Source organism: Phyllostomus hastatus, unplaced genomic scaffold (assembly GCF_019186645.2).
Source record: "Phyllostomus hastatus isolate PE091 unplaced genomic scaffold, TTU_PhHast_1.1 phas_contig_173, whole genome shotgun sequence".
Classification (NCBI taxonomy): Eukaryota; Metazoa; Chordata; class Mammalia; order Chiroptera; family Phyllostomidae; genus Phyllostomus; species Phyllostomus hastatus.
In genome coordinates, this window is record NW_025333668.1 from 197,795 (window position 1) to 225,283 (window position 27,489).

General features: G+C 40.1%; 1 protein-coding gene across 1 annotated transcript; it reads left to right on the forward strand.

The window, feature by feature from the left end:
- Nucleotides 1-1,629: 1,629 nt before the first annotated feature.
- CUNH16orf72 (chromosome unknown C16orf72 homolog) lies at nucleotides 1,630-27,437 on the forward strand. Its single transcript, XM_045833740.1, has 4 exons — nucleotides 1,630-2,282; nucleotides 2,842-2,922; nucleotides 11,958-12,233; nucleotides 24,389-27,437. The coding sequence occupies exons 1-4, from the start codon at nucleotides 2,057-2,059 to the stop codon at nucleotides 24,631-24,633; spliced, it is 828 nt and encodes a 275-aa protein (XP_045689696.1). The 5' UTR covers nucleotides 1,630-2,056; the 3' UTR covers nucleotides 24,634-27,437.
- Nucleotides 27,438-27,489: the final 52 nt, after the last annotated feature.

Here is a 27,489-nt window from a genome sequence, read left to right on the forward strand (position 1 = left end):
AAGAGAAAAAAGAGGAAGAAAAGATTCCAGAGAGAGAACTGCTAGGAGGACAGGGAGGAGGAGAGGGGTAGGAGGAGGAGGATGAAGAGATTTCAGAGAGAGAACTGTTAGGGCAAAGGACCTGAAGCAGAAAAGAGCCCAGTGTCCCAGAGAACAGAAAGCAGGCCTGTGGCTGAGCAGCAGAACCTGAGCAGAGGCTGACAACAGGAAAACAGAGGAGGTGGGGCCGAATTCTGCAGGGACTTATAGGTTTTGGTGAGGTCAGATTTTATTCCAGACGTGGTGGCATTAAAGCTGAATTTGGAGGAACCTAATCTAGCAGTTAATGGGAGTTGGTGCTCTAGGCTGACTTCTGTAAGCCCCCAGTGGCTCACGGCCCCGCTGCTAGTGTGTAATCTAGAGGGCCAGTTTTGCCTCTGTGCGATCAACGCCCATTTACTAGGCTGCTTCCTCTCTAGAACCTAAGTTTCAGGGAAAGCCCCTGATCCGAGACGCCCGCGCGCACCCCCGCACCTGGTCCACTGCGAACGCACAGACCCTATCTGCTGCAGGGGTGACAGGGTGATGGCACACGACGGGTTAAAAGAAAGGCCAGCACAGAATTTTCCCCCTGGAAGCCGGGCCTCCCACTTGGCTTGCCAAGCAAATTCTGGCACTAGGAGGCGGAGGCTGGCCCGTGACGCTGAAGGCCACACGTGGCCCAGGAGTGTGCATTTAGGGATGGGTGCCGGGGGATGCAGAGCTCGCGAAGGCGCGGATTTGCCTGGGCCTCAGCACTCTCTCCCGTTCCAATTTATTTTCGGTTTCGCAGGTCGGCTGGGCGGCAGCTGCGGTCTAGCCCAGAGATAGTGTGCTCAGAGGGCACTGGAATGCCTTCTAGGGGAGGGATAGAGAGCTCCCCAAGGCGCTGCCCCTGACAAGCCCTGTGTGTCCCGGCAGGCCACAGGAAGAGCCCGCGGGACTGCAACCTAAAAGTTATTTTGGCTCTGAGGCTCAATTTGCCCATCTAAGAAATGGGACAGTGAAATAAACATACGCATTTTGCACACCTGGACTCGTTAGATCTTTTCCATTTCCCCACTTTCTTCCTCCCTTTGGAAGCCCAAGGGGCCGGACTAAGCAGGCGATCAACCACCACATGCAGCCATCCCGCGGCGCTGTGGCAGGAATCGACTTTGCACCTCCTGGGGCTTGGAGGCTCCGGAATGGTCGGGGCAGGCGGAACTTGGCTGCACCAGGCCGAGTCACGTGACTCCCGGGGCAGAGCAGGCGCGGAGGGGGCAACCGCGAGGGGGCAACCGCAAGTGCGCTTGCGCACTTATTTTCGTGGGGAGGAGGGGTTGGTTGGCTGGCTGCAACCACTGTCAGCCCCTCCCCCTTTTTCTACGACTTCATCCTTCCTGACATTCACTCCCTTCAGCCCCCCGCCCATTGGTTACGTCAAGCAGACAGGCCTAGGAACCAATTACCGCGCACCATTCAGACGCCGGTACGCGGAACCGGTCAGATAGGACCAATGAGATATTTTGGACCAGAAGCTCCCCAATCAGACGGGAGAACCGGCCTGAGTGGGCGGTGCTTCCTCAGTCAGCATGTGGGCGGGGGAGGGCGGGGACCAGCAGCCGCAGAGGCGTCGACGGCAGCGGCGGCGACGTTTTTCAGTCTTCGGTGTGGGCTCGGTGGCGCTGCCAGGGCTGTGGGGCGGGCTCGGTAGTCGGCGGTGGCGGTGGCCCTAGGCGGGGAGGGCCGCTGCGCCATGGGGCGGCGGTAGACCGGCTCAGATCTTAGAGGCTAGAGGCTGCCGCGGTCCTCCGGCCCGCAGCGAACTTAGGCGGGGCTCAGGGGTGGGGAGGCCCGGGGCGGGGGTCGTCCCGGGCTGCGTGGGGCTGCGGGGCGGGGCTCGCAGGCAGTCGGGCAGCAGGAGGCCTGGGCAGCCGCGAGGAGCGCCGCTGGCCGCTGGGCCCCGCCGCCAGGCCGCTCGACGACGACGCTCCCGCGGGAGACTAGCCTGAGGAGGACGCGGCGGCGGCGGCGAGGCCGCGGGAGGCCGCGGAGGATGGAGGAGCGGAAGGAAGAGGGCGAGGCGGAGATCCAGGAGCACGGGCCCGAGCACTGGTTCTCCAAGTGGGAGCGGCAGTGCTTGGCCGAGGCCGAGCAGGACGAGCAGCTACCCCCGGAGCTGCAGGAGGAGGCGGCGGCCGCGGCGCAGCCCGAGCACAAGCAGCAGAAGCTGTGGCACCTTTTCCAGAATTCGGCCACCGCCGTGGCCCAGCTCTACAAAGGTGAGGGCCGCCGCCGCCATCTTGCCGCCGCCGCCTGGGGCCTGACCCTCGGCCGAGAGCCCCGGGGCCGCTTGCCCGGCCTCGGCCGCCGCCCCGCCGCCCCCTCCTCACAAGATGGCGGCGCGGCAAGTCGGGCCTCTAGGGAGGGGTTGGCCCGGGGGATGTCGTCTTTGGGGGGCCGGCCCGTAGGAGTCCGTTCGCTCCTAAGGCCCTGCTGTGCCGGACGCCCCCAGGCCGGAGAGGGCAGGGGAGGAGCCCCTAGTCACAAAATGGCGAAGGGAAGCTGCAGGGCCGTCCCTATTGTGCCTGAAGCCGGCCTTGGGGCGGGGACTGAGAGGGGCCACCTCCCTGTGCCGCAGCTCTATTTCGCTGTGCGCCTCCGAGCCCGGCGGCAGACCCTTCCCCCAGCTGCAGCCCCTTCCACCCCGCCGCAATCCCTTTCTTGCCTTCTTCCTAGTCATTGTGGGATCCCGAAACCCTTGAACAAAATGGCGAAACCTAATATGGCGTTCTGAAGTGATTGACGCGTAAATAAAATTTTTTTCTACCACTGTTTCAGACCGTGTGTGTCAGCAGCCAGGACTTTCTCTCTGGGTCCCTTTCCAAAACGCAGCCACCGCCGTCACCAACCTCTACAAAGGTAAAGATAACCTTGCTGCATTGCCGATTAAGGGGAAGGGCACCCTGCGTCAGGGTTTAAGTCCGGCGTTCCAGTTGTATTGGTCACCTTTACCTGGACCTAGGTTGCTGGAGTGTTTTCTGTTTCTGAATCCCAACTATTAATTCTGAACATTTACAACTTGGAAACTCCGGTGGAGGTCTAGCTAGCTAGACCAGTGATTTTCAGCTGGGGACGATTTTGATCCCTCTCAACCCTCCGGGTACATTTGGCAATGTCTAGGGGGCGTTTTTGAATGTCATTACTGAGAAGGGGCTCTGCTTATGTTGTACCGCACAAGATGGTTATTTTACCTCCACACCCCAAATGTCGATAGTGCCAGAGGTCTAGAAACCCTGAACTGAACTGGGTAAGAGGAGGTTCTTATTGGAAAAGGCACCCAAGGGAAGAGTGTTTATGATTTTGTGTATAGCGAGGTAGGGGGGCGGGAAGACTTGTAAGCACTTGTAAGACTTTTTCACTTTGTGGAAAAGAATCTCTAGAGAGACACTTTCGAGCATATGATAGTTCAGAGCATTTAAGTGCGTTGAAAAGTAGCTAATTGGAGTAATCTGTGCCCGCGTTAATGTGCTGCTCTTCCCTATTGACTTCAAGTATTTGTCCTAAAAACTACCTTATATCTGCTTGCACGTTGTTGGCAGGAATTCTGTGATCTAAACGTGAATTACAGAGTTGCGTTTTATGGTAGTGCCTTTCTGGAGTTAATTTCTCCCCTCTAAGATGACATGAAAATGTGTTAAGGAAACATTTCTTGCCCATTGTGCTTAATGACAATGGGTTGAGATTTTGTTCAGTACTGATTTGGAAGATTTGGAAATTTTGGTTTTATTTTGAGAGGGCAAGGTTTCTGTGGAAAAAGGATGTGAATTTGTTAATCTTAGTAAATACAAAGTCAAATGTTTCAAACTTCTAGAAGATGCTGCTAACAGGAATGGAATTTAGTACATTTCAAAATTATTAAAATAGGCTGTGGAGTGACTGGATTCTTAGAGTCTTTGTGTAAGAATGTGCAATTGATGATAGCATTCTATAAGAAAAATATCCTTACTGTGAAATCTCTTGGTTAGAATTTGCATTTTGGGGGGACAGTAATTTCATACATAAACCGAAACTGGTGAGTAGAATGTGAATTTTAAGGAATGAGGAACTAATGGTCCAGGCTTACCAAGAAAAGGGAAACATAATTAAATGGTGTCCCAGTGGTTAGCTTTGATTTTCTGTGGCAGAGTTTCTTAAATTTTGACTCCTGAGTAGTTTGCTTTATCATCCATCAGGGCTTTTGAGGGTCTTGAGCATTCTTTGAAACGGCTCTTGGTTTCATCCAGACAGGGAATTTTGAAATGAAACATAGAACTCTTTTTTTAATCAGATTTGAGTGTAATAAACTCAAAATATCTTGGAGTATAACTTACATGCAGTAAAATTGCCCTTTTAAGATGGGGGCTTGAGTTTGACAGACACCTGCTGTTAAGAAATAAACCATATCTTCCCACGCTACCCTTACCAGTTACTGATATGATTGTTGTGTATATGTTTTCTCATTTTCATAATTCCATAAATAGAATTTTATAGTATGTAGCTTTTTGTGTCTGGCTTCTTTCACCTTCCCATGTTTCTAAAAGTGATCCATTTAGTTCATAATGTGTGCATTAATAAATAGCTCAGTGCCTTTTTTTTTTTCTTTTGCTGAGTAGCATTCTGTTGTATGGTGGGTGCCATGGATTATTCATTTGCTTGTACTTGCTGTTTGCTTAAAGGGGAAGGCAACACATTTTTAGTGTCTTTTATGTGCCAGACTCTTTGCCTAGGTCATACAAAAATAGGAATGTGCTGTGGCTTTTTGGGTCAGTTTTTGGTGGTGTTGTCTGTAGGATTGTTACTCATTTAGGACTAAAGCTGGCAGATTTCTGTAGTGCTAATTCTTTGTATAAGAAGATGGGCTCAGAAACTGAACTTTGAAATCTTAAATTTGATTACTTGGTTTGAAAATGCTGCCTATAATTCACTAGTTTTCGTTGTTCGGGAAATGTGAGGTGAGACATTCCGTTTTTTTTTGGTTTTTTTTTTAAACATCACATGAGGTTCTTGCATTATTGCAAATGCTGGATTGTTAGATTGAACTACTCTTATTTTGTATTTTTTTGGTTGTTGTTGTTAGAAGTATTGTTACCTGGTAGAAAAGGTAAGTTGTGCTTTGTGGAATTTGGTAGTGTAGCAACATTATTTTTTTTTCTATACTTGATTTGGGGAGAGTATCCATAGTACTCTGCAGTTAAATTCTTCCTCCTTTTCATGGTGCTGTCTTCAGAGAACACAATTCAACTACAGGAATAATTGAATATCTTAAATAGAACCAATAAAAGTGGCAAGGCAGTGTCACAAGTGTATGCAGCATTATGTGGTGATAAATTTCAATCAGAATGTTCACAGTTCTGATTAATATTTAAATGTAGTTTACAGTGGGAATACTTGGGAGAATCCCTTTAAGTGGGCAGTGCTCCTGTATTTTGCATAATTAAGCATTTAACATAGCAAGCTAAAAATGGCTCATTTTGCAGCCTGGGGACAGCTTGGCACATTCACCAACCTCTTAATAATCTCTAAAATGAGCACATTGGAAGGTTAGAATTGGGGTACAAGCTTAGAAGGACCTCTTTTGGTTGCCTGTGGCCTTCTGAAAAATTGAACATTCAGTTGGTTGGGTAGGAATGTAGCTGGAAGGATTTGGAGGACAGTACGTTGGGATGTCCCCTTAGTGCGGACAGAACTCAATAAAATGGAGTGAGTGGTTCTTTGTACCTCACAAAGTAGAGCTAGATTTTGACATCTTTTTTGGAAAGGGAAAGAAAAATCTTGATTGCTGGTTCTTGTTTCTATGTGTTTAGTCAGGTTGTGTCTCCCTTGCTTAGTCGAGTACATTTTTTGATGTTTGCAACTAAAGAAGGGAGTGAAAAGTTACTGAGGTCGTTTTAATCCAGCCCAGGTTGATGCTTACCTGGGAAATACTTGGCCAAGCCTGTGTTGCTTCTTAAATCTACCACCCACCCACCTGCCACATTTCCTTGGGTGACAGGTTTCCAGTCTCTGTTTCTTGATTCTTCATTAGGAAAATAACATTCTCCTTATCTAGTTCAAATTCCTCCTGCTTGGGGCTACTTGCTCAGTACAGAGGTTGGACTGGTTGTCCTCTAGGACAAGGCCACCCCTAGGGAGCCTCACAGGGTCAGGCTGAGGTGGGTGCTGGTGCCCTAGCTCTTCAGCTCCTGTGAGCCAGTGTTTGATCCTACCCTGTAGAGCCATTTTTAAAATTATTGCTTCTCTCACCTTGTTAATGTTTTTCTTTTACATGCTTTTTTTTTTAATGACATGCTTCATTTGTTTGTCCCTCTACATTTTAAAACTGCTTTTGAAACTTTCAGTTGCATGCTAAGTTCTATCATATATTGAGAGCTTTCTTTTGGTATTGTTTGTTAGAGGTTTGTATTAAAGATGTTTTGGTCTCAGTGATCAGCATTTGCCCCAGGGCACATTTGTATTCCAGTAGTGCTTACAGAAAGCCAACATCCTTATGGAGTCTACTGCTGGCTAGAATTTAGATTGTAACTACAACACAGCTTTAAGGTCCTGGAGACAGGTAATGGAGCAAGATTTTTTTTTATTCCCACCACTGTCCTCCTCTATTTTCTTAACTATGAGTGGGGGTTAGTATCCATAATTCATTACAAGCTTTTATTTTAGTGCTGGCATATATTGAGTATTCAGGTGTTAGGGTTGACTGTTGGTGGTCAAGTTTTATTTTCCACAGGTCTATGTCTGTGGGCAGTACTGAAAAGTAAAGAAACATAATTCTAGTTTTTTAGTCTACACTTTTTTTCTTATGTTGGGATAAGCTTTGGTATGTACTTTCCTTCCTCATTTTTCCCTAAAAGGGTCAGATGTAAATAAAATCTTCACATGCAAAAAATAGTACGATGCATTTAAGTCCTTATTTTTGAGATATCTTGGTGCCAAATTCTGTTTGTAATAATGTTGTCTCATTTCATTGGGCCATTTTGGACCTTTACATAAGCTGAAAGTAAACTGAACATACAGAAAATTTGTGGGCCAGGTGGTGAGTGAGACAGAGAGACACCTATTGGGATTTCAGCTCCTTAAAATGTCTGGGGTTTGTTTATGACTCCCTTTGCTGCAAAAAACTATTAGAACTTTGAGACTGTATAAGATGCCTTAATATGGATCAGGATTAGAAACCCTGTCTTAAATTGTATTAAACTTGTATTAAATTGTATTAAACTAAGAAACAGTAGTATCTTCAATTATTCCTGCTACTGTTTTAAGATTTTATCTCTGAAGTTTTTATAGAAGACAGTCATTTTCCGATGTGTAACTTCTCTGTAAAAAGGATGTTCTGGCTACAAATACCAGAAAATTAAAATTAGGCTCACTTCAGTGGTATGGACATGGATTGATTCTAACTTGCAGGTGAGGATGAGGTTAACTAAATTCAGTGGCTCAGGCTCCCTGGCTCTACAGCTCTCCACCCTTAATCTGCTTACACGTGCCTATTTGAGCTTTATCTTCAGGCTAATTTCATTATGTTGGCAGCTCATATCACTTAAGGAAATTTAGAAGAGCTGGGAAAGCCTTTTTTCCCAGAAGCTGCTAGCAAATGACTTCTATAGTTTCTTGGCCAGAGTTGGGTCACATAATAATAACTCAGAACCAGTATCATAGTCATCGTTTGGGGTTGGGCAGATTAATTTTAGGACTAAACCACATGTTCTTCTACCCCTTGAGCAAGTGTGCAACAGAAGCTTCCCCCAGAGCTGTCCAAATAAAAACTTGGAGGATCTTTAGGAAAGGAAGGAAGACTGGATGCCAGGCACCTGTGGCTGCAATGATTCTTTCTTGGTTCTTGTATTTTATGTGGAAGGTGAAGATTAAGTAAATATCTAAGTAGCTAGAAGTTAGTGCCTAGTGGATACTACCTCATTAGGGAATACATAGTTATTTTCTCAAAACAATTGGAAAGCCATTTTATTTTAGTTATGACTTTGAACTTTGTTTCTAATGAAACATTTTAAATATACATATTTTCCCCCCTATGGCAGACTGGTTGGTTAGTACAGGTTCAATTCTTAAGTTCAAATATTTTGTAGTCATTAGTATTCCTTAAAAGTGTTACTTTGATATAGTGGTATGCTCTTCTGGTTTGTAGATCCTCTAAGAGAATGGGAATTGACTTCTCTATTGTTGGGAATTGACTTCTACCTTTTACAGAAGGTATTTCTTCTCCACTTATCCAACTATTTCTGCCACTTATTCCAACTTTGGGGAAGGCCCTTTGAGTCTCATTTTCAGTTCCTTGTTTATGAAATTGGGTATCTGCTCTGGCTGGTTTATTCAGGGGTTGTGAGTATCTGAAAAACTATAGATAGTGAAATCTAATTTTGTTTATCAAGACCAAATTTTGCATTTGGTCTTGACCTCAGAAGTGATGATTATTTGCCAAGTGCCCCCTGCCAGTGGTGGGATGATTAGACTTCTAAAATCTTGTGAATTAAATTTCAGCTACTTACATAAAAACACTTCCAAAAAATATAAAACACGGGATGTCTGCGGTGACTGACATGAGCCATTGTTTCTTGAGTGAGGAAATGAATGTGTTATTAAAGGTTAGATTGATATTTTGTGATATTTGGGGTTTGCCTAGCCTTCAAGCTTATGGCCCTTTTTCCACAGTGACTTTGGTTTTAGTAAGATAGTGTTGGGCCCAAGACTGTCCCCTACTCTTTGTGTATTGCACTTCTAGATTTGTGTGTCCATTGTTAGGGTTCAGGTGTATTCTAAAAGTGTTAAAGTCCCAAAAATAGGAATATATTTTAAATGAAACATGAGATTTGTCTCTTCAGTGGCATAACAGATCAAATTAATCTGGGTGGTAAAGTAATTGCATTTGGCTTTCAGGATATGCTGTTAATGGTATAAAGCCAAGTTATGTCTAGGCAGTGCAAAAGCATGTACCAGAAGACCTTTAAGTGTTATATCTGCTTTTCTGCTGTACTTTCTAGTAATGTAAAAGTGTTTACAAAATGCCTAAATTTTAGTGTGCCTTTGGTTGGTTCTGATACTGAGACTTGTGCAGAATTTTTGAGGTGAAATGATTTGTGAGTTGCATACAATGTAAAATTATGAAACTGTCTTTCATTTAAACCAGTGAATACTGAGTTTTCCAACTTTGTTCAAATCTGTGGCTAAATCGTCAGCCTCTGGTGGATCTAACTTTTGCAACTTCTTGTGTCCTCAATAAGAACAAACCTAAATTTTGTTAAGGTCTTCCTTCTGTGGATTGTCAGTTTCCTTAAATCACTACCATATGGACCCTCTTACCTTTAACTCTGGAGGTTTGTATCAGGTTTAGCTTCTCTTTTTGCTGTCTGGTTTGCCAGGTGTACATTTCTGAGTTTGCTTTAGGCTTGTTTCTTCTATCCCTTTCATGCTTCCAACTTTTCCCCCTTTATAGTATATTTCCAGTTCTGGGCCTACCTCCACTTGGTTCTTGAATAATGAAATTTTACTAGTCATTCTTATTGGAAACAGAAACTTTTCCAGTTACGAGCTTGATAACAAGAGTTCTTTTAAGGTGTAGGGCTGGTTTATAGAAACCTGGTTGCTTCTAGGTTCATACATTTAACTTTTATCCTCCCTTCCATGGTCCGTCCCACGGGATGGGCTTAGTTTTCTTGATGACTGGATTTCTTTTATAATGTTCCCAGTTCTTCAGACCACTTAAGGTCTAGCTATAAAGCTTGACAAAGTCATCTTAGAGTTTATCTATGCACTCAGGCTAGCTTCATTCTAAGCCTTTAAGACTGAGAGGTGGAAAAGGGCTGTATTGTCCTCTTAATGCTGTATATCTTTAAAATGGAATTCATGCTTCCTTTGTTTATGTGAAATGAGAAATCAGAAGTCATTGATTCACATAACTTGACTATTCTGGTAGTGAGATACTGGAGAAATTACTATATTCCTGAGCTGCTTATTATATCTATAAAATCAGAGTAACCTACTTTTTTAACATTGTGATGGAGTTTAATATTTTTAAGAGTGCGTCTAATGACAACTTCCATTTTTCTTTTTTTTTTTTTTAGTAATAAGGTCTGATCATCTGCTAAGGACTAGCTCTTGTAATAATGTTCTGCTTGTGTTGTCGTCCGCCATATTTTTAAATAATACAAATTTATACAGCTTGGGAGCCAATGATATCTGGATTCTTGTTTTTCTTTCTGGGACACAACTTGTCATTGATCATTGCTCCTCCTTTCAGAGCCTACCTTTATAGCAGACAAAGAATTTTTTAAAAATTCAAGGCGAGAAAAAGTAATAGGTGATTCTTTGTTACATAAGAATTACAGCTTTTGCAAAAGGTTCAGGAATAAAGGAACTATCTTTAATTCTGTTACAGATATGCTGGTGATTTTCTTCTGGTTTAGCAGCTCAGCTAAAAATAAATTGCAGCTCTGATCAGTGTGGCTCAGTTGATTGGGTGATGTCTGTCAAAGTGGAAGGTCCCCTGTTGATGTCCATTGGCACATATCTGGGTTGCAGGTTCAGTCCACAGTTGTGGCATGTGGCACAGGCAGGCAACTAATAGATGTTTCTCTCCCTTCCTGTCTAAAAAGAAATAAAATCTTTAAAAAATGCAGTGATTTAAATTTCAACTGTATAAAACCACTAAAGGCAGAATTTGTTTTACTGAAAACTTGGGTTCAGTCTATATGGAGGAGTATCTACATGGAGACTGGGAGGCCAGAAATTTTAAGGCCAGGTTTTTTGGGGTTGGAATGGTTATGAGTTATGGAAAACTGTTGGGAACTGGAAGCAGAATGAAAATATACCTAGGGAAACAAGTGAAGCTTTTTTTGTTTCTACTGTGTTGCTACATTTTGTTGAGAAGTTAATCAAAATTAAATTTCCCTTATTTCTAAAATGTTTGCTACTTTAATTTGTTCCCCCAATGAAGGTTAAACTGAATTTCAGTAGAAGTGCATTTCCAAAGTAACGTGGTGAATGCTGCTGGTGAGCGTGGCCTGAGTGGAATGCAATCTTTAGTCGTCATCTGTTGAATAGTGCGATGTTCCTATTTAGGATTCATGAGAATTCACTGTTTTCTGAAGGAGAGCAGTATAGCTTTAGTGGATAAGAATCACAGACTCAAGCAAAACTCTAGCTCTTGTATATATTTTGTGGCTCTAGTGAAGCTATTAATCAGTGTTCAATACCTGTTTCTTCACATGCAATAAGGGGACAGTGGTACTGCTCTTAAGATGATTGTATTACTTTTTCTCCAGTGAAGCTGAGTATGCATAGTAATAATAAACACTTAACATACCAATTGTTAGCATTATTAAACAAGTTAATTTTAATTAGATTATTAATAGCAAGGTTTTTAAGGGAATAGCACTTTAAAAATGGAAATTTGGCTAAGCATGGTCTCTTTATCTATTTAATTTTTTTTTAAGAACAAGGCAGAAGCTCTAGGATTATGTGATGTGTTAACTGAATTTAAATTCTTATTAAATGTCATGTGTAACATTTGAAATTCAAATGAAATACTATCCAGTTTAATATATTACTCATTGGTTTAGAAAACCTCATACTTACCCTGGCTGGTGTGGCTCAGTGGATTAAGCTCTGGCCTGTGAACCAAAGGGTCGCTGGTTCGATTCCCAGTCAGGGCACATGCCTGGGTTGTGGGCTGGGTCCTCAGGAGGGGGCATGTGAGAGGCAACCACATGTTGATGTTTATCTCCCTCCCTTTCTTCTCTGTCTAATAATCAATAAATAAAAGTATGATTTTTCTTTTTAAAGCCCCATACTTCATGATACTCATATTGGTTACCTAGTAAAATGATTTTCTTTAGAAGAAAATGCAGCATGGCTCTACTGATCATCATGTATCATTTTCTTTCTTTTTTTTTTTTTCCCCCTAACAGAAAGCGTGGATACCCATCAGCGAAGTTTTGATATTGGAATTCAGATTGGCTATCAGCGACGCAATAAGGATGTGTTGGCTTGGGTTAAAAAGCGCAGAAGAACTATTCGTAGAGAAGATTTGATCAGCTTTCTGTGTGGGAAAGTTCCTCCACCACGAAACTCTAGAGCTCCCCCAAGACTGACTGTAGTGTCCCCTAACCGAGCTACTTCAACGGAAACTAGCTCATCTGTAGAGACTGATTTGCAACCCTTCCGGGAAGCCATAGCTCTGCATGGTAAAGCCGTTTAAACATATTTCTTTGGAACATGGTTAAGAGTGTGCCTGTGGATCCATTTTCACATTTAGGTTTAGTTCCAGATATATTGTCTGTTTTTTGTCTATTCCAGTAACTATTTGCTCTAGAAATGTTTAAATAGAATGTAAGCTAAGAACGTATATGGACAATTTTTGAATGTTAGCTAGCCCATTCTAAAAAAATGTTTTCAAGAAAGTTAGTTTGAGCTTACTGATTTTACAGTAACAACAGTCTTTTGCAGCACTGATTAGAATTTATTGCTTTACTCATATTGTACATGTTCTATTACTCTTCTGAGTCAAAGAGGAAGTTCTTGTGTTTTAAGACTTCTACCACATTAATGATTGCCTGGAGGAGCCTGGTGAGTGACAGGCATGTCAGGCAGGTAATTGTTGGGCTAGCTCTCATGGGAACTCCCTTTGACACCCTAAGTTATTGCATGTGCCTGTAGAGGGTGAGAGTTGATGACCCAGTGGGAGTGGACCAATGGAATTGACTTTCCTTTGTCCTTTAGGTCCTTGCTTTGATAGTCAGGACTGTCAAAGAACAGGTCTGTCACCATCCTCCCTGGCCAGACCTGCCATAAAAAGGCATTCTTGGCTGAGGGGTGTAAGTATTACTGGAGAAGCCTGGAGTGTGTAGCCAATGAGTCTGTTGTTGCTTATTCTCTAATACAGACTTTCAAATAGAACTGGGAGAAATACTTCTATAGGACACCATTTTATACTGCTGTAAAAATAAAACAACAAAATAGTAAGACTTGGTCGAAGCCAAGGTGAGAACATGGATTGTGCCAGTGACTTAAGTATATAGCAGTGATTAGTGAGTTAGGTCATGAGTCCTGTTAAAAGTTAACATTTGGGCCATAGTATAGGTTATCTAAAGCCAAGTAACCTGGTAGTAAAAATAGTGGAAAAATACAGAAAGGGCTTCTATATCCTGCATCCTTAATGCTTATATAGATTCTTGTTCTCTCTGGCAAACCTTGATTCTTTACCTTAAATCAGAACATGGAGTTTAAAAACACGTTGGTTTTCTTCCCTCCTAATTGTGACTTTGTAAGTTAAAAATACAAAAACAATGCAAGAAACTCCATAATGTATGGATGCAGTATTTAAGATGGCTTGCTGTTTTCTAATATAGTGAAATAGTAATGCCATCAGAACTTTTGGAACTCAGGCAAAATAACAGATTGATCTGTTCTGTTGAATTAAAGAATTTCACATTTTTACCATTATGTTTGGAAAATTTACTGGAAGTACACATAGTTTTGCAGATTAATTTTAATGCATGGTAATATTTTATGTAGTTTTCCTAAGTATTCTGCTTTTCTTTTATCAAGTGGATTTATGATTCATTCCACACTTCTCTTGTTAAAGTGTCTTTTTCTGTATTATGCTATGTTGTTCTTTTAGAAGATAGTTTTAAAAAACAAGTGCCATTCTTGTTTTAAATTTTAATGCAGTTGTATACATTGGGTGGGCAAAGTAGGTTTACAGTTGTTCGTGTGGAAAATAATACAGTAAATAATAATACAAGAATAAACTGTTTCATGTACTCACAACTGTAAACCTACTTAAACCAACTGGGAAGTTGTACAAAGGGCAAGCCAGCCCCTCTCCTGGACAACTACTATATCCTCTACCTTCTCATATTTTCCTAAATTGAATCTGTTCAACTTCTGATTTATATATTTGCCTGAACTTTGGGCGTTTCAATGATGATGTAATTTTAGGAAGGGTGTCTCTATAATTTTATTTGTTTAAATTGTGAGGGTTTAAATAAGTTTACTGCAAAGCTGTGTAGAAAAATAATCTTCCCCTTCAATAAATTTACCAAGTAGTGTCCAAACCAGAATATGTTGGAGACTCTGTGTACTCTTATTCCTAGGGTTCATACACCAAATTCATGTAGTTAAAATTACATGTGTTGTGGTGAAGTAATAGGGCCCCTTGAAAGAGTATACAGAAACATAAATTATACTGAGTTTTGTGTTCTAGTGGTTTTAGAGAACATCAGTGTATTGGGAATGCTTGATTTGAGTGTTTAAAGTAATTAGAGTCATTTTTAATGGTAGGGCATTGTTAACTAAATTGTAATGCAGCTTAATGACTAACTTTGTAACCAGGTGTCCTCATGATCTGTGTTATTGAATAGTAAATTGAAGTGAAAATTGTTCAGATCTTTTAAAATGTTTTTCAAAACATCTTAATTTAGGGCACATACTTGTCAGAATTTGGTTTGGTATATAATTGGCTTAGCCAAATTGTGAAATGTGAGGTCAAAATGAAGTTCTTGGAGTTGTACATTAGAGGAAGAGTTTAAATTCATGAAGTTTAGAAGTGCAAGGGGGGATATAGGAAAAGAATTGGTATATTGAGGCAGACTTTTCGAGTTCATAATAAAAGCAAACATGAGTGTAGGAGGTCACATCGATTTATTCTTCCCCACACATTTCATGTTCTGTCCATTTTATGAGAGGACAATTGCCTTTATAGTTTTTTCTTTGTCAGCTCCTAAATTCTCACCTGCACCAAATGCGCCCTTATATACCTAAAATACGTCCTTTATTTTATGTATGAGATAAAAATGACAAGATACTTGTACAGTATTTCATGTTGGCAATGAGGATGTGATAATGAGTAAGATTCTCCGATCAATACCCTCATCAGCTTTACTCTTTAAGTTTACAGTTTCAATCAAAAGGACATCAGTTAATGGTTATCAAAGTTTCAATAAAAAATGTCAATTAAGGGTTATTGAGGCTTAACGAATATAATCCATTGCTTTATTTCGGCACTTTCTGTCTATGGGATCTGGTTATTTTGGCACTTTCTGAGATCTGGTTATCTGGATATTAAACTCAGAAGTCCGGGAAACGTGCAGATGCTAGATTGATTTCCATCCTTGCCCTTTTGGTCCTTGTCTTAAGAACATCATTGAAAATTTACTTAGCGCTGAATTGATACCTGTCACCTCATTTTTATGTAAACAGATTCAGACCAGAATCATCTGGACCTCCTTTTGGGGTTTTCTGCTTTTCTCATAATCCCTTTTTTAGTTAATACTTCTCTTGTAGAGATTCTCTTTTTATTCTCTTCTTAGGCTAACTTGAAAACACTTAAAAGGCCATCTCAGTGTTAATTTCCAAAATTTGTACTTCTAGTTTAGACCTCTGTGCTGACTATCATATAAATATATGTGGTCCCATTGTCTCTGGTGGACTCTCTACTGGGTGTCCCATAGGCCTTTATCTCACACAGATGTCAAGCTGGACTCTTCCATTTAGACCCAACTACAGCAAGGACATGTTTTTTCCTCACTTAACCATATAGCAGACATGTACATGGTAGATTCTGTGCAGTCTCTGGGAATGTATGAATGAAGGCTTTTTTGTTGAGGCCAACATATACTTAGGTAATAATTTAATGTCTTGATCATTATATATTTAAGATATCCTGGGTATAGGAAGGGACATTTCATAGTGCTGCCTGGCTTTGTGTTCAGAGAAGGCTCTCTGGAGGAGTTCAGTCCTGGGCTCTAGGAATAATCTTGCTGCTCTTGTTTCCCAACCCTGAGTTGGCCCATTTGCCAGTCCATATTTCCTGGGGCCACTGGAGTGGTCTTTTTGATCTCTTCTCTTCACTGAAAAATAACCTTTGTTGCCCCTATGACTTCTAGGGTGAGGTCAGAACTCAGCTTGGCATTGCAAGGCCCTTATGACTTGGTCTCAACCTTGGGTCATATGTATCTTAGCCATGCTGTTTAATCTATTGAATGTCTATCTCTGTTCTCTTTTTCTAAGGTTTTCCACTCTGCCTGTTTGTTCTTTCAGATTGATTAAAAGTCTCTTCTGTGATGAAGATTTCCTTTGTTTTTTTCCATTTTCTCAATCCTTTTCCAATTCGAATTGTTTCTATGGCTAGGGCTACATTAGGGCAGAGGCCTTGTCTTACAGATTCTGTCTTTAATGAACCTGGTGTAGATTATTCTGAGCTTAACACTGGTTCAGTGGTCTGTTAAGTGACTGGATGCACACAGTTTGGGCAGAGAACCTTTAGAAAGAGTTGAGGATACAGATCTCTAGATGACTACTATAAGGGTACACTGTAATGGGTGTGCCTTAGGAATGCTACAGAGTAAACATAAATGAGAACAACTGAGACTTGGAGTGGGGCCTGAGGATGATTCACAATAAGAATAATTTTAGTGTTTACTTGGTGTCGGCACCAAGGAGGGTCTACTTTAATCCTCAAACTTACCTTAGGTTGTTGCCATTTTATCAATGAAGAAAGGCTTATTTTGCTAAAATGGAAGAGATCAGTAAATAGTAGAATAGATATTCCAGATTTGTCTGGCCCCTAGATGCATGCTGTTAACCACTGTATCTCTTATATTTGTACATTTGTGGTTTCTCTACCACCTTCCATTGGTAGGGCTGGGGGGTGGGATGGTATAGGTCTCCAGGCTTATTTTTCTTTGTCAGGAAATACATGAGTTTTGTATCTTTCTAGTGTTCTCCCCATAAGGGAATGTGGATAAGTAGGGCTTGAAAATGAATGTCTTGTGGTCTGCTGTATTTCTGTCTTAACTTTAGTAGGAAGAGTATTTAAGCTTTGTATATAGGCTACTTTCCTCGTATGACCTTAGGCAATATGGTTGGCCTTGCCAAGGCAGTCCCTCCTCTGTGAAAGGTTTACACTTTGTATATAAGGTGGTATAGTAAGTGAGAAACTACCCAAAGTATCTATTCTTAGGGTTGGTTCTAAGTCCTATGAGTATTCTCTTTGCCCCTGGATACAAAAGAGACCTGGAGCTACAGTGGCCTTTGAGGATACTTTTCCCCTCCTTTTTTGGTAAGGGTGGCTTTTTAACATTGTGGAAATCACTCCAGAGAGGGAGAGGGTTAACTTAAAATTACGGTTGACTACTTATTTTACTTCCTCAGATCTTGAGCTTGTTTCACGTTGATAAAAACCAGTGAGGCTGGTGTTCTGTTGTATGGAGAGAGATTCTTAGTTGCCCAAATAAGTGCTGCTGTGTCTGGAAAAGACTTAGTTTGAAATCTGGTGTCTTCATTCTGAGTTCTGTTTGTTGTCATGGAGATTTAGGTGAGAGGGTTCAGAGTAAGAATGGGACATGCCATCCTTCGGGGAAGATAGAGACCTGGATGGAAGAAGCAGGATGCCAAAGTCACACTTTACTCATTTGATAAATTTTCTGAAAGCCTTGCTCTTACTCAGATCATTTCATAGGTGTGGTCTTTGTAGGTTTCTGGCCCTGGTTCAAACAGTTCCAGAATAATCAGTCTGTTTTAGTTCCAAAAGTCATTTTGACAACATACTTGACTGCTGTGCTAGGAACTAACCCTCCTGGGTCTGGATTGAGCCTCTGTAAAATTCATTAGTTCAAACTCAAAGGCCTCTAGCATGTAGGGTCTGGTGTCTCGTGGGAACTATTGCTGTTGCTGACGTTTGGTTTTAGGGTGTCACCTTGCTTAATTTTAAGTTTCATTGTTAAAACAAGTTTAAAAAGACAGCGGGCAACTGCATTTGCCAGTGTGAGTTCCAAAAGGGACTTAGGCAAACATAAGTAGTCTAGCCTTTACTGTGACAGTGGAGAACTTTAAAAAGAAAATTTGTTTTATTAAAGAAAATTTTCAGTTAAAACACCTGCTGAGTGAAGTCTAAAGCCTTGTTTTTTGTTTGAACACTCTTTTTTAAACATTTTTAATGGATGTAGTGTTATAAACCCTGACTTCTGCAACTAAAATCCTTCTGCTGAAGGTGTAGTCATTAAAAAATAAAGTCTGTATTATCATTCTGTAGCCTTTCCTGTTTTCCGACATTTACTGAACACAGTAAACACTAAGCACTCTGTTAGAGACTAGTGGTACAAGCAGGTGATAGAAAGGTGAGTCAGCTCTGGCTGGTGTGGCTCAGTGATTGAATGCTGGCCTTTGAACCAAAGGATCCTGGGTGGATTCTCAGTCTGGGCACATGCCTGTGTTGCAAGCCAGGTCCCCAGTAGGGGGTGCAAGAGAGGCAACCACACATTGATGTTTCTGTCCTCCTATTTCTCCCTTCCTTTCCCTCTCTCTAAATAAATAAAATCTTAAAAAGGGGGGGGCAGAGGCTACCTTAAAAATAAAAAACAAAGGTGAATCAAATAGTGTCAAGGGAGTTTTTAACCTAATAGAATTACATTAGACAGTTTGAAGTTTTATAAACCCAGGCAATCGGATTGAGGGACAGTGCCATTGCCTTAGAAATTAATAGGCTCCATTTCTGCCCCCCCCTTTTTTTTTTGGCCTAGCAAAGTCTTTCTCTGGGCTGTGTAGAGATCCTTATCCTCTTAAATATTAGGTTGCTTGACAACTTTTAGGATCTGGAGACACTGGGTGTAGAGCCTTATAATAAAAATGTAATCATTTGAAATCAACTTCAAGGGTATAAGGTCAGACAGAGCATTTACTTAGAAAAAAATGTAAGGCAAATTCCTAATTTGTCATACTCAACACATACATCTGATAACCTCCTTCCCTTAGAATTTATGGAGAACTGATTCTTGGCAGCATGAGTCACAATAGGATTTTCTTTCTCCTTTGAGCACAGGTTTTTTGCAGCTCTTGTTATTTTGTCATTTTGTTATTCTTTGGCCTATGTGCTCTAGAGTGATACTAGAAGGTAATACATTTTGGTGAGAACAAATCTTCCTGGTAAAATTTCTTAGACAGTTGAAGTCCTAGTACATTTAAGAAGAAATTTAAGTAGTTGTGTTTGGTTCTTTGTCTCTGCCCTTTCACTGTCTTCATTCCTTCCATTTATAAAGCTAAATATTTAGACACAAATTTTGACAATTTAACACACAAAAAAATTGGTTAATTGTTCTTAAACTGATGGTATGTTATAAAAGAAACTCCTTTGAATTTTCTGTTGCTGAGGACTAATTGGAACTGACCTGTGGGGCATTTCTTTCTATCCACCTTCTAAAATCTTTCTCTTTTTGCCCACACACCTTAGCCCAGTGTGTGGAACAAGTAGATTCTTGAAATGTTGGAATGTTGTGGTCTGCATCTTCCTGAGTAACCGAACTATCAAGAGTTATTTAACAGTAAAATGTTTTAAAAACTTACTTGGATATTAAGATCTAAGAGATTAATGCACCAAAGCAGTCTCATTTCTTAATTGATTGAATTTGATTATTTCAAAGGATATTCTTGAAACAAAAGTTCTCTGAAGGCAGGAATTTCTGAATTATGCCCTTTGTTCATACTAGTTTCTGAGAACAAGAACAATTAAGGCAATTTAAAATAACATTAAAATTTTTGATGAAAAAATTTTGAGGTTGAATGTCAGCTGCTGAACTTTCTGGGGGATGTAGGACTTAACTAAAGCTTTAAGCATCAGTGACACAAAATTGTTTTGAACTTGAAATAAAACGTTGTTGGACTTTTTTTTTTTTTTTTTTCCATTGAAGTGATACAGGAGTCCATGTAGTATAGCCATGCCTCAAAGCCAGTTTACTCACCTGGTACTTATTTAAAAATCCATTGATAGTTATGATAGAGTTTAACATTTGAGTTGAAAATTTTTTTACTAGTTTTCTGATTTATAAGTATTAATTTCTTGGAAAATTTGAAAACTTCCTAAAAGTAAAAATTTAGTATCCTCTTATCCAACTATACAAAGATAACTGCAGTTCAATGTTTGGTGATTTTCTTCCAGACTTTTTTTTTTTTTTTCAAATGTATAAATATTAAAGTTATTTTATAGTGGAGATCATGCTGCATTATATGATACTGTATCTTGCCTTTTTCATTTTAACGTGAGCATTTTCCCCATGGCATTAAAACTGTCTTTGAAAAATTGAAAGCATTTTGGGCTGTGAGCATAACTGAAAATGTTTTCTTGGTTTGACATATGTATCTTTGTAATTGGTTTGATTTAGTGTGCTTTGCTTCAATAAAAGTTCAGTATGACAATTTACAGATTGGGGTGGGGAGTGGTATCTACTTCAACTGAACGGAAATCTTCCTAGTAGAATTTCTTTTTCAATGATTGAACCTCCCCCTGGTGCATTTAAAACACCACATTTACACACAAGTGCTTCTTGATTAAAACTTCAGAACACAACTTGGTGAAAAGGGAGGGCTATCCATTTGAATAGTGCAATTCATTTCAAATTCAAGTATACCAGTTTCTTAGGGTTCAGGCAGGATGTTAATCACTTGGTTCAAGTTGTGTGGGTGTCAAATTCCCCCTTTCTACTGGAGATGAGAAAACTGGTGGAGCAGACCTGCAGGGGGTCCTGAACCTGTGCTGATGGGATCAACAGTACTAACAATCTGCCTTCTCAAGAGATAGCCCTCTGTTCTCATAAGTCTGGGGGGTTGGGGGTGGGGTGGTGGGTGGAGTGGGGTGCAGAGGTGGAAAGCAAGTAGAGTGTAGACTGTGTGGCTTCCAGGCCAGGGGCTGCTGTGTGGAGGAGGAAGGAGGTGGATTGGTTCTACATTTGCTCTTTCTCTGCCTATATGTGACATGATTATGTGTTGGTAAGCTGGAATCACATATTTTTAAAACAGGATTTTCTTACTGTACTAAGCATGAACTTGGTATGAGAGTAATAGTTTTGTGCTACTTTTAACAATTTACCCTGTAACCTAGATTCTTATAACCTGGACTTGTAACTTTGTTTTAGCTCCAGTGGGAGTTTTCTTTTCATCCAAAGTATGATTACATTCTCCTGATCTTTTTTTCCTCATTCCTTCACTAATCATTTAAAATGGATGCAGAAACTTTAAAACTGATAAAATTTATCTTGTATTAAGAAATTGAGACTTTTCTGTCTAATCATACTACTTGTTCTATTGCTTTTGTCAATTGATATTCCCATAGCCCTTTTGAAAAAGTGTGTTTCTGGTAGAAATTAAGTTGTATGCCCATGGGCTATACAACTTCATTTTTAGTTCTGAAGCATGTTTAGATTCTCTGTACTTGTATAGGCCTGATTGTTCATGTGGCTTAGTAAGGTTTCCTAAAGCATCTTCTAGTAGCTGTCATTGGTTTATTAAATAAAATTTGGGCTGTTTAAAATACACATATTTTTGGTTGTTAATCTTAATTTTTTTTTTTACACCTGAAAAGTCTTTTTGTGGAAGATTAAATAGTTAAACTTTGAAAAGAAACCTCACTGTTCAGAGTAGATAATAAGTAGGAAATGTTGCACCTTGTGCTGTCAAACTAAACCCCATGTCATATATCCAACAAAAAAAGATTGTGATTTTACAGAAGTTACTGGGGAATTTTCAAATTCAAATTGATGTTTATTCTCATCTTTTTAATGGAGCATGGCAGTTGGTATGCCTGTTCACTTTTGATGGAGTGACTTATGAGTCTTGGGTGTTTGTCATTAGGTGTTAAAACTTACTGCCTTGGAACCTTCTGCCTTACAAAGGGCATTGGGGTGGGGTTTCATGAGGTATATTTTCTCTCCTTTTTTTTGTGGTTTCAAATAACAACAGGCATCCTGAGTTTAATTGCTGAAGTAGCCCAGTTTTTGCTGAAGGTCCAAATTATGAAACCTGCATTATGAAACAAGTATGAAAAGGTTATTGTTTAGAGTATGTGGACACCTTTTAGTATGTCGTGAGCTTTAAGATTAGAAAGAAAGGCACAGCTCTCTTGAGTTTACAGACTTGGTGAAGAGCTTAAAAAATTGCTGGCAATTTGGGAATAAACTGCATTAACTTGATGGTAAAGCTTTAAGTGAAGGGAGCTACCTGAGTTTATTTTCTGGTGTTAGGTAAATAAATAGTTTTGTACTTCATTGGGTTTCAAAATACTGAATAGGACTTGGAAACATTATTTTTTCAGAATCCAGTGAATGCTATGTGCCAGATACTGTGTTAAATTCATTAGGTAGAGATGATTGTTGAGGAAGAGTCTAATGATTGTACTGTGCTGTTACAGAAAAATGAGCCCAAGGTGCTCCTCTCCCTTTTATTCATTTTTAATAAACTTGTTTAGCCCAGGGAAGAAGGAGTGAAGTTCTTTATGAGAATGTTGTTTGAGATATCTGGGCAGTTAGAAAAAGGATAGGACTTTGAGCTCAGGAGAAATATCTGCTTTTGTGGCACTGATTTGGGAAAAGATGGGTAACCGAAGGGGTTAGCCTGGGTGATACCAACTTGTTGGGCAGAAGAGACACCCGCAAAGGCCACAAAGCAAGGAGTGGAGAGTCTGAAGCAGGAGGGAAGAGGAGCCAGCAAGAGACTAAACAGGAGAGGTAGGAAAACCAGGATAGAAGGACTCAGGAGAGGAGGTGCTGGAGGAATCAGTGGGGAGCAGATGTTAGAAGGGAGGTGCAGACCCAGCCATTTTAAGGAACTGGAAATTATCTGATACACAGGTAGTTAGGATTCAGTCTTACGGGGAGAGTGAAGAAGGCAGGAAGGGACAGTAACTATTCAAAGAAATGGGGCCTAAGACATGCCAGGCCCTAGACCCTAAAGTCACTTTCATTAAAAATAATTTAGACTTTAAGAGGGGCTATAATTGGCTTGAGTTTGGGTCCCAGCTCGCTCTTACTAGCTACGTGACCTTGGGTGGCTTACTTAATCTTGATTTTTTGTGTACAAAATGGAGGTAATGCAGATGTCATAGGGTTATTTTGAGGATGACATTGAAAAGTTCTTAATGTGCCGGAAAGAGGAAGTACTCCAATATTAGTGTTTGTATTTTATTTTTTTAATAGATACTAGCCTTAGGCATTTAGAGCTTAAAAGGGACATAGTCAGCTTTCCTCTGGCCATCAATGGGAAGGGTGGATGCATTTTCTATAGGGAGAGCAGTGAGGGGACAGGTTGGTTAGGGCAGTTGAGAAGAGTGGTGTGGGCTGCAGAACATGACCAGCAAATGGGTTGAGGCTGTGGGTTTGAGAATGGTCAGAGTATTTGTAGGGTGAGAACAATGTCAAAGGGAATTGAATAGATTTGGAATGGTAGGAAGCAGAATTTTTTTTCAACTTAATGTTCACATTGAAATCATATTTACAAAGCATAAAATTAGAACAGGTTTATGAAACCAACCTCTAAGCTTATTTTAAATCCTATTCTTTGGGAACACTGATTATACTAGATCATGTTATATAAAGTTAATCAAGCAATAGCAAAATTCCTGTGTAAGGCTAGAAGAGTGTAAGGGGAAATTCATGAGAAGGAAAGTCCACGGTTAGTGATGTTAGGTTTTTAAATTCAGTGCTATGGTTTATGTTTCCTTGCCTCACTCATTCCTTTTACAGGTTTATCCTGGACATTTAGGAGTGGGGACACACTGGCTTCCTTAACTGTTCAAGAGTGTAAGGAGTGTTCAGCCATGAATGCTGGGTCTATTCTGGATTTAGTAACTTACTGTGCAAGCAAAAGAGCAGGATTTTTTATGCCACTCTTGCCCTCTCTTCTCTAAAAGATTATAGATGATAATGAGTTAGACTGTTCTAACGGGGGCATATCTCCTAAATAGAGTCTAGACCTTGGGTGATCAGGCAGCCCAATTTGTGTAGGTCAGACTCATCTTGTACTTGATATCGCAGCAAAATTTATAGTAGTGGCCCTTTTAGGGGGTTTGATAGTGTACTGTTTTGCATGGTAAATTATGAAGTCGCCTTATCTAGAGGGGGTATTGGAACAAGCCCACTCAGGCTTGGAAATGATTGCCTGCTCCTCTGTGTTCATGTGAGCACACATCCACACTCACCTACACCCACAGACACACCAGAGGCTCTGTCAGAATGGTGACTTTTGATAACCAAAATTGTTTAAAATAGGCACCTTCTATCTTCAGCTGTGAATTTCATATGTACCTAGCCAAGAAGTAGATGGGAGTATTTAACGATCTGTATACCTAGCACGGAGTTTGCCCAATATTATAAAAATTGGTAGTATTACCCATAAAGCATCTCATATACCAAAGCCAGACAATTCCTCTTTCCAAAATAAAGCTTACCTGCTCCCTGGGGACCCCTTACAAAGAAAATAGACATCCTTTGACACTATGAACATTGAAAGTAAAGTGGATTGCTTTCAAAAGGGTTGAATAATTGAGCAACTCTAAAACCTTTTTTCTTCTTCCTAGGTCTTAGTGGTGCAATGGCTAGTATAAGCGTGCGTTCGAGTACCCCAGGCTCTCCTACACATGTAAGCAGTGGATCGAATGCTAGTCGAAGGAGAAATGGACTCCATGATGTCGATTTGAACACTTTCATATCAGAAGAAATGGCACTCCACTTGGACAATGGTGGAACTAGAAAGCGTACCTCAGCCCAGTGTGGCGATGTCATTACAGACTCACCAACCCATAAACGCAACAGAATGATCTAAACTGAAAACATTTTCACACCCACCATGCTGCTTGAAAGCCACTTGATCCTCAACATATACTATTATTGCAAAGGAAACATGAGGCCATCTTCCCTTGTTCACTGTTTAAGACAAGTGAATTCTATAGTGGTTGCCATAAATGGAAGTTCTAGGTATTTACAGTAGATGCCTCTTGTAACTATGGCTTTCTTAAAACTATAATCCTAGCAGAGGACATCAGATATTGTGTAGTCGTTAGCAAGATCATCATAGGCAAACATATATCCGTTCCAAGGCTAAAAGTGACCTTAACTGTATTTATTCTCAAAGGGAAAGGAAATACCAGATGTTTATTTGGTTATAGAATGCTTTTTTAAAAAAATTTCCTGCTGTGTTGAGTATTTTGCTTCAACAGTATTGCCAGGTTCCTAAAATTGTCTAAAACCACGATTTGGCTTCCTCGTCAAATCTGCAGGCTTCCATTTTTTGCACAGCAGCACTGTATCATGCACCTGGTTTCTATATAGTAACAGTGTGCAACTTCTAATTATCGAACTGTGCTCTGTTTTTAGTTTTCACAGCAGTTGCAAATTCTGGTGATTGTGTGATGTAAAGAGGTGCTATGATGGTCATGCAATTAATACTTAATATTGAATCAATACAAAGAACTTTATTGGATTCACTTCGTGTGTGTTAGTGCTCTAAAAGTAGCAATAATATTAAATTGCCCCCAGATTAACCCTGTAGGCTTAAACTCCAGTTTTAAGACAAGTACTGCTTCCCATGCAGGGTACTATACTTAAGGTAAATGTAAACATGTAGACTATACTCAAGGTGGCCTAAAGTAGAGAGGTCATGAACTTTGAGAGAGGGCTTCCTCTTTGGTTTGGTATTCATGAGAGGGAGATGGATGATGGGTGGGTAGGTATTCCAGTCTTTCTGTTACGCTTTACATTTCTCATGAGTGCCCTACTTTGTGCAGTTTCCATTGGAGTGGGTGGCAGGTAAGAAAAGGTCTTTTATCTGCTTGTAATGTGATTACAACTTAAAAAGCAAAACCCAACTCTCCAGTCCCTCTCTTAAAAAGTGCTGTTTGGATTCTCATTCTGGAAAAGATGGAATCGCATGGAGGTTCTCTAGATGTTAGGTAGACCTAAATAAAAATTCCCACTATATTTCTCTTTTGGGTAAATATAAGACCTCTTGTAGCTACTATGTTTTAGAGCATGTTTCATCTTCATTTTTAATACCTTCAACTGAATGATAGTCTTTTAGATGAAGAACTGATGTCAGCCTGCCAGGTACTGTAATTTATTCTATCATATTATATAATATATATCAAGTAGGACAGTGAAAAATGTTTCCTTGCAAATTTGTAGTCCAATATCAGTTACTTTCTATTTTTATCCTTAAAAGACCATTGCAAATCTAATGTAAGGATTTTTCCCGTAACTTACTCACAGCACTTTGTTAAAGTTTGCAATTTCTCCAGCCATTTAATAATACCTTTATGTGAAGAAACTTTGCTAAGTTAGCCATAATATTCATGGACTGGGTGGGATGTGAATAGAATGTTAGAAATGTGTGACCTGAGTTCTGCAATCATATATAAAACCTTTATTTAAAGTCAATTTCATACTAGAGGAATGAAAGGAGAGGTATTTCTAAATTTTGGCAAAAGTGGATCATTTTTATTTGAATATTACAGCAGGAAGAATTACAGCAACCTATCATTTTACCTGAAATGGACAAGCCTCCTCTGTATTAGGAATACTTGCAAGCTGCACTTTGGACTGTAGTAAGAAATGCAGTTGGAGTTACCTGTGTTTTTCTGTCGTAAATTTAGATTCTGGAACTGGGGTTTGGTGGTGTGATGTGTTGCTCACAATTGGCCAGAACTCCTCCTAAAGGATTTTTTGAGATTGAGGAATACATATTTAATCTCCCCTTTGTACCTTGGTTCTAGTTCCTCTTTCCAAGTTGAGTGGCAATTTTGGGGGGGGGGGTTTGTTTTAGGTGGTGCTCTGATGCTTAATCTCAGTACCCTTTACTCTCAATTGTCAAATTTTGGTAAAACATGTGCCATTTTCTTTGGTAAGAGAACGCAGGTGTTACTGTCTGCCAGAACACAATTTATATGCCTTATTGGCTGCATTAAACTTTTTGAAAACTTTAGCATTTGTTAATTTTTTCCATTGCATTTAATCACTTGTAATTCCCTTCTTCCTTTTCTATCCCATTGTTCTTTCTCCCTTGTGCCCCCTGAGTGCAGATTAACCCTGAGACCTAAGGATAGAAAGGGAAATGATTTCTTAGGAAAAGTTAGTTCTGACTGCTAGATTTTTGAACCTTTTCTTTGTACCATTTTAGATGCAAAACAAATCATGGAAGATTGCATATTCATGTGGTACTTTAAAAAAATTTTTTTTTTCGGTCTCTTGAGAACATTGTAGGCTGAATTTTAAAACTTACCACTTTGCTTTTGGGGAACAGAACCTGTTTTCATCATAAGGTAGATTCTCTGATTCTTTTAGACTTCATAGTCTCTGATTCTTTTAGACTTCATAGCTCATTACTTCTGTTCCTGTCATCCTAACTTGGCATGAGTGGATTGAAGTCATCCTTAAACTGCAGTTGTTCTGAGCATGGCTGAAGCATTAAAAACTTAATTATAATGTCTGGTATTTTACAAAGCAAAAATAATGGAAAATATTTGGCTGAACCTAAAGTCCTACAGTCAAATTCTTCAATGTGGTTTATCCAACTGGAGTAGTGGTACACACCGTAAATCATTCGATGAATAAATAATTATAAAAAACAAAAAACTATGGGGCTTGTCTGCAGTTTTGTTTTTGGTTATCACACCTGAATAACTCT

What these genes read in the sequence shown, in the direction of transcription:
- CUNH16orf72 (XM_045833740.1), top strand. Translation starts at nt 2,057, where the DNA reads ATGGAGGAGCGGAAGGAAGAGGGCGAGGCGGAGATCCAGGAGCACGGG. An exon ending in CGTCACCAACCTCTACAAAG is followed by an intron (nt 2,923 to 11,957) that starts GTAAAGATAACC and finishes TCCCCCTAACAG; the next exon opens with AAAGCGTGGATACCCATCAG. An exon ending in GGAAGCCATAGCTCTGCATG is followed by an intron (nt 12,234 to 24,388) that starts GTAAAGCCGTTT and finishes TCTTCTTCCTAG; the next exon opens with GTCTTAGTGGTGCAATGGCT.